The sequence below is a fragment of the Gymnoscopelus microlampas genome (assembly GCF_963454915.1).
Source record: "Gymnoscopelus microlampas genome assembly, chromosome: 10".
Taxonomy (NCBI): domain Eukaryota; kingdom Metazoa; phylum Chordata; class Actinopteri; order Myctophiformes; family Myctophidae; genus Gymnoscopelus; species Gymnoscopelus microlampas.
Window position 1 is genome coordinate 41,726,231 of NC_139947.1, and position 11,687 is coordinate 41,737,917.

Genomic DNA, 11,687 nt, shown 5'->3' on the forward strand with positions numbered 1-11,687 from the left:
CTAAAAGAGCAGCGATAGCCCAGCCCGGAGCACCTAGTCTGCATACGACATTGTAGTGCTGGTGCATGGCATGGCCACATGACAAAATTATGTTTATGGACAATAATAGTTCAAGCATGCCATTGGGTAGATCACATGCTCACATTCCAATGACCACAAAGGCAAAGGCTTTAGACTGTACAATGGGGCTAGCCAGAGCAGATACCGGACATTATTTAGGCTACCTAAACCCGTCCAATGGGTACAGACAGACGGACAGTCACAGTCCTGAGACAGCATAACTGCTGGTGTGGCACTCCCTCCTTTTTAGCATCGTCAGCATTTCAGCCAGGTTTCATGGCCTGATGTTTAAATTAATTCAGTCGATGACCTTAAAGAAATGTATGCCTTGGCTTATTTAATAAGGCTAATCGTTTCGTATTTAGCTGATCTGATCATCTGCCCCAGATAAATTATACCATAATAAAGATCTGGTGACATGATGTGGTAAAAACAAGTAACTGCACGGAGAGGAAAAAAGAAAATTAAAAGTCCTACGAAAACACTAAATTTTATGATCAAGTTTGAGATTTTATTACTTTCTTGTCTGTACAACACGCACATAAGACACAAAAACAACTCATTGACAGGGGAAAAAATAAATGACTTCCAACCTTATCTCTTGTCCACTGCTCTTGGAGACATTAAGTCCAGTTACCATAAGTCTTACTTGTTGGCCTCATAGTAGTAGTACAACACTTTTCTCATTCAGAAAAGAACCATTGGACTGAGTTTACAACTACCATACTAACTGTGAATACTGGGAAATAAGTGTATACTTAAAGCATAAAACATTTTTCAACAACTTAGGAACCATGTAGCATACATACAAGTGTGAACCATAATGATTTGTCAAAAAGAAAATGTATTACACATTATCCCAAATGTTAAACTTCCATTGTAGTACTTCCACTGGACCCAACATATTGACTATATACAACCAAGGCAACAACAAAAACACAAAACAGTGTTTTCTCTTTATCCTGCAATGAACTTCAACTGTATTGAAAAGGCAAATTTACATACATCTTCAAGCATGTTCATGTAAAAGGCAACACAATAAATAAATCCAATGGCACACAAATTTGGACAATCTAAAATGAGAAGCACAATGTCTCATGAAATATTCACAAGAACAAAGAAAATAAATGATGCAAAAGCAAGCAAAAATTAAACAATAACTTTCTGAGTCAACATCCCTGGAGACAACAAACAAAACAAAAAATCACGGGGGTAGTGTGGCCCAGTGGCATAACCTGGTAAAAGCGTACCACATAAATAAGGCCAGTTTGTATCCGACCCGAGGCCTTTTACTGCATGTCATCCCCTCTGTCCCTTCTTTCCTGTTTCTGTTCGCTGCCTCTAACACAATCTAAATAAAGCAGAAATGCAGAAAAATAAGCCTGGTTAGTGCACTGACCATAATGCTTGTAAGGACTTGAGTTTTTAATTCAAATCCTTTTAGCTTGTTTCCTTAATCTCTGCCCCAGTACACTGTCTAAAAAGCATAAAATGCCCCGCCCCACCCTCCCCCCGAAAAACAAACATCTTAACAAAGAACTAATCACAGTCTAATTACAGTTAGAGGAATAGATGGATAATGTTTATAATTCAATATAATATTTGTATTTACAAGTGTTTATACATTATTGAGGACATTGAATGGAGGGTTCAGAGAAGCCTATTACCATAAGGACATGATGCTGAACAATCAGGTCGTGTAATGCACAACATATCACACTTGTAAACATTTCTTCTTGTATAATTCCTTAGCCATCATCTGTCAGATTAAATACTCATTCACCAGGCTCAATGACCATATTGACACAGCGGCCATCATGCTCTTCCATCATAGTTGGGCGTGGGAAATTACTCCCCACGAACAACATAAGAGCAAAATGGCCACGATGAGAATATGGTCAGTGATGTCCTTGTTTTAAGGCATAGGTAGCAAGCTTGTGAGTGAACCTCCTTTAACCAGATAAAAAAAATCCAGACATACTTTAGAATTTATTCGAAATAGGAGAGATTGCACTCGACACAAGCCCCCCCCAAGCAAAGCATCCCCACTTGTCTCAGTCTGAACGAGCTTCACAAGCCGTGTGGTTATAAGATCTCCTCCACTCCGTGGGCGAAGATCATGACCAGACCGGGTTCCAGAATCATGTCCTCTCCCATGTGCTGGTTCTCGCAGGCCATCACTACCACCGCCTGCTTGCCAGGGATGCGCTTAGCCACGTAGTTCTCATAGTAACGCCTGTTCATCTGCCTGGTCTCCAGTGTGGCCAGGCCCTGCGGCCAGTTGCGCTCATGGGCATTCTCAATCAGGTCATTGACAATAGACAGGGGGCAGCCGCTGTCGATGAGGGAGCGCTTGATGACTGCCTGGAGTACAGCATCAGGAGTGGAGATCATACCTCCCCAGCGTGTCACTCTGGCTGGTTGCATGGAGTTGACCCACCTGTTGACAACACAGTAAGGGGAAAAGGTATTGTGAGGCAGAAGTCAGGACAGGCATCCACACTAAGAAATAAACATTTGCACCATCAACAAAAAAATGTAGTCTTCAGAAATCCCAAATTGGGCGAGTCTTAAATACTACTGTAGGTGTGGAACGTGGTACAGCAGAAGTTGATGTAATAATATTATATCAGACTTCTAATAATGTTCATAAGTACTGAAAGACACTTTACAGAAAACAAGACAAAACAAATAACTTTATTAAAGCAACTAACAAATAAGAGAGAATACTGGCTAAAAATAACGTGAGTAGTTCAAATTAGAATGATTTAAAAGGCGAAGTAGATTAGGTGGTGAAGGCAAGTCTGCAGAGATGGGTTTTAAAATAAGAGAGGGTGGGGGCTGCTTTAATTTGGGTTGGTAGTGATACTTACTCCAGTATCTCATTATACTCTATGCTCTCCTCGAGGTTCTGCAGGTTAGGGTTAGCACTGCGGATTGCTCTCATGTAGGCTTTCAGCAGCTGAATATCCCGCTTCTAGGAAAGTCAAAACACTCAGATAAGGGGATGCATTCACACAACCTTTACGGGCTAAAAAGAGTTAGTTGAGACTGATCATTCCAAGGGTTCATTTGCTTCTATATAAAAAGGGTCATCGGTTAGATATGATTATGGTTGCTTGTGCCATTAGACAAATTACTGAAAGCACTTTTTTAGATGAACAAAAAGGCAAAGTGGCCATTGCCATTTTGACCTTTTGACGATGAAGAAACGCAATGCGTGTCAATCTTGGCACAAGATGGTTAGCGCTATGGATCCAATTACATTTTCGGGAAATCAATGAATCTTATTTCAGCCAACAAATCAATCATCTGAGATTAAAACAATAGTTTGCCACAAAGAATATATTACTTGTTCATATAAAACTTTTGGTAAGGCTCCAGCTTTTGTCAATAAATGCTCTGAAGTTTGATAATCATCAAGATCTTTAACGCACACACACACACACACACACACAGGATAATCAAAAAATAATTAGAATATCGTGGAAACGTTTATATAAAATAAATAATAATAATAATGATAATATAACTAAAAAAGTGAAACGTTCATATTTCTTAGATTCATTCTAGATTCAAAGTGAAATATTTCAAAACGTTTTTGTTTTAATCTTCATGATTACAGTATATATATCTCATGGAAATAATATAATTATTATTAATTTATAATATTTGAATATTGCGTAAAACCAATAACAGAAAGGATCGATAATACATAAATGTCAACCTTCTGAAAGAATATGTTCATTTACACAAATTACCACCCCTTTTCAGATAGTAATTTTGCATTTAATTTGGAAATCAAAGTGCCAATCTGGAGGAAGAGTGGAGAGGCACAGAATCCAAGATGCTTTAAGTGTGTGTGATGTTTAGGGGTGCCATGTCATCTGCTGGTGTTGGTCCACTGTTGGTCCACTCCATTTATTTTAAGTCCAGAGTCAATGCAGCCATTCACCAGAAGATTTTAGAGCACTTCATACTTCCCTCTGCTGACAAGCTTTATGGAGATGCTGATTTTCTTTCAGGCTCCATGCCACGCCGCATTGATGAAGTAATTTGTTCAAAAGTAGCCCAGACCAAGTATTAAGGGCACAAATTAACATCCTTTTCAGATGGTCGACGTTTCTGTATTATAAATCCTTTTCATGTAATATTCTAATATTTTGAGATACTGGATTTTTTATTTTCATGAGCTGTATGATGCAATCAAGATTAAAGCAAAAATAGGTTTGAAATATTTCTCTTTATGTGCAATGACTAGTCTAGTCTAGAATATATGAAAGTTTCACTTTTTAAATGATATTACAGGAAAAAACTAAGTTTTCCACGATATTCAAATTTGTTTAGATGATTCCTATAGAATTGGCTTAACCGCGGACTGGCCGGCCGGCGGACCACGTTCCCAATGCAGGTACACCCACCCAAATATGGAGTGTGTTGTCTAACCTCAATGTGTCGTCATGGCATCAGGCGCAAACAAATCAGTCAGCTCCATATATAGGCACAAAAGGGGGCATACCCATATATGGGCATAGACTTCAGCGATCTTTATATATGGGCATATAAGGGACAAGGATCCATATTGGTCGGATCGGCGGTGCGACGTAAGCGTAGCGGCCAGAACTCTAGATGTGAAGACTGTGTAGCGGCCCGAACCTCTTGTGTGTGGGTGTGTGTGTACACACACACACAAAACAAATAACATGTACACTCAGCTACGCTGCTCATCACACACATAAATGTTATACTGATTTTCAAGAGTATAAAATGTATTGCGAAGAAGCATTATAGGAGAGAAATAATCTACCAACACACATTCACATTTAAATACACTATAAAGAAAGGAAGGCTGTCGCAATAATCGCACCACTGCAGCTGTGTTATGAAAAACATCATCATAAATGTTCTTTTTTGGATATGTGGAATGAATTATGTAATGGCAGCCTCATCACTAGCATGAATCTAAAAGAAACGGATAGGACTCATTCTAGGGCTCTGAAATATGCGTGATAAGAGTCAGTTCTATCAATAACGTGGACTCCATTCAAAACAGAAAACATGCCGCCGCGTCCATTGAGTTCAATGAAGACGTGGCGCCATGCTTTGAATTCCTTGATAAAGCTGCTGCAATGACAAAATTACCCTTTGAACACAGACATTTACAGTCTACTGATGTGTCAAGGGCCATTCACAACAAGCACGATAACCATAAATATGTTGTTTTAACAATTCTAACTCAAATGGAAGGCAGCGACCACACCACAACTATAGTCGTGGACGATATAAAAAATATAAAAGAGTAAAATTATCCATATATATTCTATTGCATGCTTTTTTCAGCACCACAGAGATCCCTCTCCCTCTGTGTGGGCTGACACAGCTGGACTGTGCAGCGTGCTTGGTGCCACGGTTTACAGAAATGTATTGTTCTTTAGTGTGTGGATGCTTACATAATTATAGTTATAAAGTTATCAGTGTCAATTATTTAATCATATATGCACTGATAAAGGTCTGGTAGACTGAAAGCTCAAAATAAAGTTAAACACTGCAAGCAAAGTGTGTGTAAATCTCCATTATACATACACTGGTGTTATCCAAGTGCTGAAGTTCTGCGGTGTTCCAGACTGATGAAGAACTGTCCATTGCTCACAGCAAGGTTGGACCTCTGTTTTTATCACTTTGGCAGGGCCATATAAATTGCAAACAATGGGACCATCCAGAGGCTACAGATTTTTTTTGTGGGTGTTGAATGTTCCCTTGGCAAATTTCAATGATGAGACCATCAAGTAATTTGAGCCTGATGTATTTATGTGCATGCAAAGTGAGCGTTCTTACTTGTTCCCCCAACTGGTGCTTATGCTCTACAACGGTTTTCTCCAGCTCTGAAATCTTAGCTTGCTGTTGCTGCACCACACTTCGTAAGTGCTTGATGCACTTGTGGTTGGGCATCTCATCTTTAGGCATTTCTAGCCTGCAGGAAGAGGAAGAGAAAAAAAGGAGGAAGAGAGGGAAACCACTTTGTTACAGTTTCACTGATAATATATTGCAGTGTCATGAAGCCAGAGAAAACGTAATTCATTTAAAATGTCACACTACGCTACATGCAAAGAAGTTTGACACCCCTTGTCCGGCCTGTGGAACCATTTTTGGAAGAAAGATGATCTGCTGCAGTTCAAACTGAGCATCAGAATGGGGAATTCTTTTATGATGTATAAACCATATTCTGACCCTACCATCCAAATGTTACAGCAGAAATCGAGACTCATCAGACCAGGCAAAGTTTTTCCAATCTTCTATTGTCCTGAGCCTGAGTGAGTGTAGATTATAAATGTCCTAAAATGTGACACGTCCACTTGTGTTCTTAATGTAAACGGTTGCGAAATGTCCCAAAACATGACATCGTCTTGGGTCACAGACGTGATATGCCCATATATGGATACCACTTGAAAATCTAATACCTAATTTATATTCACATTCATTCATTATGCATCTCAATGGCAGTCGATCAGACGATACTCTCACCATTATCTCTCCTTATTACACAGCTTGGTTGAATGCTTGATTCTGATTGGTCAATCACTGAATTCAGCGGTGTGTTATTTCTGGATAATGACCGCTGAGCTCAATAACAGACCACTGTCTAATCAAAGGCTCAGAGCACCTGGTTGCGCTGCTTGATTTTGTGCTGTATCCAACATGGCAGCCATGTAAACAAACGTACAATGTAATTTACAGCTCACATGGCGACCGTGTTACTGTACGGACCTGGCATAAATGAATGGAATACTTTCATTACCGTAAGCAATGATGTGCTTCTTTTGTTGTTACTTTTGGGTCCATTTGTTAATTTATTAATTAAGTAGCCGTGTAATAAGCGTGATAATTGACGGCGAGCCGGCCATTGTTTAGAAATAAACCCCTTCAGGGCGATTAAATCCCTCTGCTTTGCGTTGAGATTTAATCACCCTGTCTGGGTATATTTCTCTCCGCTTCGCGTCAGGATTGAATCACTCTGTCGGGGTTTATTTCTCAACAATGACCGGCTCGCTATCAATTATCCCTTGCCTATCGCTGTCTGTTGCAGGTCGGTTTTTGTGGGTACAAATTCCATACACAGTAGTTAACAACCACTGTGCGTGACTTGAATTCAGTCAACCCTCAGTCTGAGAGAGCTGTGCTGGGAGCTTTTACTAACCCTTATCTTATAGTCATTGCAATTATGTAGTCTACATTTACAATTTGTTTTTCGTTAGTTCTAAATTCATGTCTGCTAATGTTTGATTTCAAATGGTTTACTAATGGAAAGGGTGGTGCTACCAAAATAACATTGTCCTTTTTTTTTATCTCTCATCACATCTTACTTTTACCCTACAACTGTAAGTTAACAACCTGCCCTACCCATTTATAACAATAAAAAATAATTGCAGGGCAATCATTTTCATTATATGAAAAGTCCTCCGTTAAGTGAAATATTTTGTAGCAGGGACTACTGTATTCTACATTTGTGTTGTTAATGCTCAATTACAAGTGCTTTACTAATGGAAAAAACTTATAGCACCTCTTTTCCATCTCTCACCACAACTTCCTTGTAGCTGAATTTGTAAAGAGACACTGTAGTTATAGCAGAGACTGAGACACCAGGTTGAACAAACTATGTCAATAAAAGCTGTGGGAGCACATGCGCATAACAGGACCAGCCCACATTAAGTTGCGTTTTGCCCAGCCCATGACTGAAAATTAGTTTGACACACCTGATGTAAAAGGTTCACATTTCCCATTTAAAACGATTCTGTAGTTTGCAGTACAATTTACAATGGTCAGCAAATCAATTATAATCAATGTTCTTTTGCTGAATAGGAATTTCATGTAACCAACCAGTCTTTCTTTCTAGCTCCGCTCTAAGAATGACTTAAGCCTTGTGAAGGTAAGAAGTTATTTGGGAAACATCATTCCTTCTGATGTAACAAGAACTACCAACCAAGGGCTGCCTGGTGGTTCAGCCAGAAACTGCTAACCGAGTTGCGACTCAGAGGACCCCTAGTTTGAATAGTCATGTAATGTCTCCCTTCTCACTACACTGTACTATCTAATAAAGCAAATGGTCACAAAAAAAAATTACCAGCCAAGGTTCATAGTATACATTGGTGCCTTTACTTGGTTTTGACTGTAAATACGTTGGTTAAATTATCAGAGAGAGACATTATCCTCTGTATCCAATTGAAGCCTGTGTAAACAATGACGTTCCTGACACCTTTCCACAGTGGAAATGTGGAGGTTACTCACCCACAACCCTCCTCACAGTTGACAGGCCTCTTGGGGTTGTGTTCACAATCCTTCAGGTGTGACTGCAGCTGGTCTAGCCGCAACGTGGCTGTGCAGCCGAATCCTGCATTGTCACAGCCGATCTGAAGCTTGGATAGCATGTTGCGCATGATACGCGGAACAGGCCGGAGGTGGGCTAGTGTCACCACTGTGCGGTCCACAGGGCAGATCTGCTGCTGGGCGAACCACTGTGTGATGCAGGCATTGCAGAAAGCATGCTCGCAGTGTGGCGCCTGTAGGGTGAAGTCAAAAGACCAAATGAGATGATAATAATACAACATAGGATGCAATAGACGTTTTTAAGGTTATGATGATCTGTCGTAAACTTCTGATGATCTGTCATTATCAGTTGTAAACAACTTACCTGCACTGGCTCTTCTAGTACTCCACTACATATGGGGCACAGCAGGTCTTCATCCACCTCCCCTGAGAACCTGGTGACGTCGTACCCCATGGTACATTCCAGGGACCCACAATCGCCTGACAAATTGACAATTGATAACCAAGTTAGGTTTCCAGAAAAATCACCGTCATCAATTTAAGATAAAGGCACAGTAAATCCAAGTGGTAATTGTAAGTCTGAAATTATTATTATTATTTCCATGAATAATGGCAAATGGATGAAGTGCTTTCATGTTACCTCACTCACGAATGAGCTTCAATGCTTCCATTCAGTGTCTGACAGACTGTCCTCGGATCACGACATACAGATGACAACCTGTGTGGTGAGGCAGAGTTCACTCATTATTCAGTGTTCAACCATTGACCAATAATAACAACAACCAATGTAGTAGACTAGGGGGGGGGTCAACAGAGGGTCCTCAAAGTTACAACAGGGTGGGCACCAAATCTTTGTGCAATTTGATTTGGAACGGGTGTTTACATTAACCACTTGAATCACTTTTCTGAGGGGAACACTAGCCAAAAATAGCAGATCTACAAGCTCACAATCGGCAAAGAGGTTTGGTGTAGTGGGAAAAAAGAGCAGACCAAGTAAGTATTGAGGGTTTAACTGGTTAACTGAAAATACACATCGACATCCAACGCAATGCTACACAAGTCTATGAAGCCATCTATAAAATCAATGAAAAGGTTTCATTTTAAAGTCCCTGCTTCATATCTCTCTCAGCTAAGGGGTCCTTGGCCTGAAAAACGTTGAAGAACCCTGTAGCAGACTATTATTATTATTCAGTAGTGGAATGGCATTGGATGACTTTGCAGGACCATACCCCTGATGGTCCCATTTGGCTGGTTGCTACTATTAATTTACCACCCTGGATGTAACTCAGCTTCAGTTGGGCACAAGCTAATGAGATCTGTATCTGTCAATGAGATTAGTATCTCTAATGAGATTAGTATCTGTCAAAACAACCATTTCTAAAATGCAGAAAATTCAACTAATAAAACTGTCCAGTATTATGTATTCATCATTTTAAAAGCGTGATGATAATCATATTCTTAAGAAAGCAATGGACGGATGAAACACACATTAAAACAAATGTCACTTATTATGATTAAAGTTGATGCAGTTTGTTTGTCAGAATGTCATATCAGTCCTATTCTCCGCTAGATAAACATAAAGATGTGATCATGAGGATGTGAAGTGCCGCAGCCCTGATCCCACATAACAGGAGGAGAGATTCTTGGTGTGTCCCTGTTGACTGTGGTGACCCACTTTCAGTGTTAGCAGCATCAGTGGTGTAAAGTAACTAAGTACATTTACTCAAGTACAGTACTTAAGAACAGTTTTGAGGTATTTTTTTTACTTTACTAGTATTTCCAATTTGCAGTACTTTTACTTCTACTCCACTACATCTCAGAGGTAAATATTATACTTTTACTCTACTACAATTATTTGAGAACTTTAGTTAGTTACTTTGTAGATTTTGATTATTACAAAAAACATACATTGACCACTTCAGCCCTATATACATACATTACAGCCATTTGAAAATAGCCGATCTACAAGCTCACATTGTGAGCTTGTAGATCTGCTATTTTCAAAAGATGTATATACATTAGAGAACTGAGACATTTTGCATAATGAATACTTTCTACTTTTGATACATTTTTATACCAATAGTTTTACACTTTTACTCAAGTAAAAATTGAATTCCATATTGCTTGCAACAGAGTATTTCTACATTGCAGTATTGATTTACTTAAGTAAAAAAATCGAGTACTTTTTCCACCACTGAGAACACACACCATTGGAGGTGATGATTACCTTCTTCCATCTTTAACTCAGCATTGCTTGCAAGGGGGTTAAAGTACACGCAACCTGCTGCGCTGTCCTGTGTTAACAACAATCTAGTCTGATCATTTGGGATCAACAATGGTCCCATCAGACAGGCCATCCTGTACAAATACTGTATCATTGAATAATCCAAAGTACATACATATGCCAACTAGCGAGCCACCTGTAAAGCTAAGGGACTCCCTCTCACTGTGGTGCTTCGCCCAGGTGGGCATGGTTATATGTCTAAACCTCACCAAAACTATGCCTCAAAACCACGCCCACCTGCTCGAAACACCAAAGAAAGAGGCTCTCCGGTAATGCTAAGCTAGCTCATACTAGCGTTGGCTTGGCTAACACCGTTGGTTTCCTCTTGGATGCCAGTAGCCACCACAAAGCTATTATCCACAGTGTTCAGTTGAAGGGTAAATAGACAGATAATCAGCAGTTACAATAGGAAGGATTCGAGTTTAATGTCTAAATCGGTTGGAGAAACTTACGTCAACACACAGCGGAACACATAGAACAGTGGCGATGTATCCTATATGTCCAGATGTCTGTATGTAGATAGCTTCAGTTGCTAGCCACGTCCCAGGCTACATCCTACGCTCCTGTATAGTGTTGCCATATTTTGTGAGAGGAATAAGCAACCAGGTCTAGGAAAAGAAGCAACTTCTTAGGCCACATGAGCACTTTAAACCTATACTGTATCTGCTATTTTAGACTATCGCCTATTTGAAAGTAGTCGATCTACAAGCTTACAACTCGTCTCAAATCCCCAAAATCTTGTATGGGGGTCTCTGGCACAAAATATTTTCAAAAGGTTGGGTCTACAAATACATATTCATTTGGGGGTCCTTCTCCTTGACATGAAAATGTTTGAGAACCACTGGTTTAAGCAACATTAGGAAACAAGCCCAAATAAGCAACTACAGGAAACAAGCCCCAAAAACGCAACTCGCAACTACCATTATTTACTTATTTAATGTATTTCAAAACCGCTCTAAAAGAGCACAGGTGCCTGTAATTCGGAACTGCCCCCCCCCCCCTCCCCGAACTGTTTACTGAC

At 39.8% G+C, this 11,687-nt stretch overlaps 1 protein-coding gene across 1 annotated transcript; it reads right to left on the minus strand.

Moving 5' to 3' along the window:
• Positions 1-561: 561 nt before the first annotated feature.
• On the minus strand, positions 562-11,230 carry rnf41 (ring finger protein 41). The gene is made up of 7 exons (XM_084068655.1): positions 11,119-11,230; positions 9,023-9,100; positions 8,747-8,862; positions 8,344-8,615; positions 5,896-6,031; positions 2,934-3,037; positions 562-2,500 (listed from the first exon to the last, which is right to left on the minus strand). Exons 3-7 carry the CDS (start codon positions 8,834-8,836, stop codon positions 2,146-2,148), a joined length of 957 nt encoding a protein of 318 aa, XP_083924781.1. The 5' UTR covers positions 8,837-8,862; positions 9,023-9,100; positions 11,119-11,230; the 3' UTR covers positions 562-2,145.
• Positions 11,231-11,687: the final 457 nt, after the last annotated feature.

Excerpts from the sequence above, each read along its gene's own strand:
- rnf41 (XM_084068655.1), bottom strand. The coding sequence starts at position 8,836 with ATGGGGTACGACGTCACCAGGTTCTCAGGGGAGGTGGATGAAGACCTG. Across the intron at positions 6,032-8,343 it reads AACTGTGAGGAGGGTTGTGG|GCTAGAAATGCCTAAAGATG; the intron begins GTGAGTAACCTC and ends CTCTTCCTGCAG. Across the intron at positions 3,038-5,895 it reads AGCACCAGTTGGGGGAACAA|AAGCGGGATATTCAGCTGCT; the intron begins GTAAGAACGCTC and ends TGACTTTCCTAG.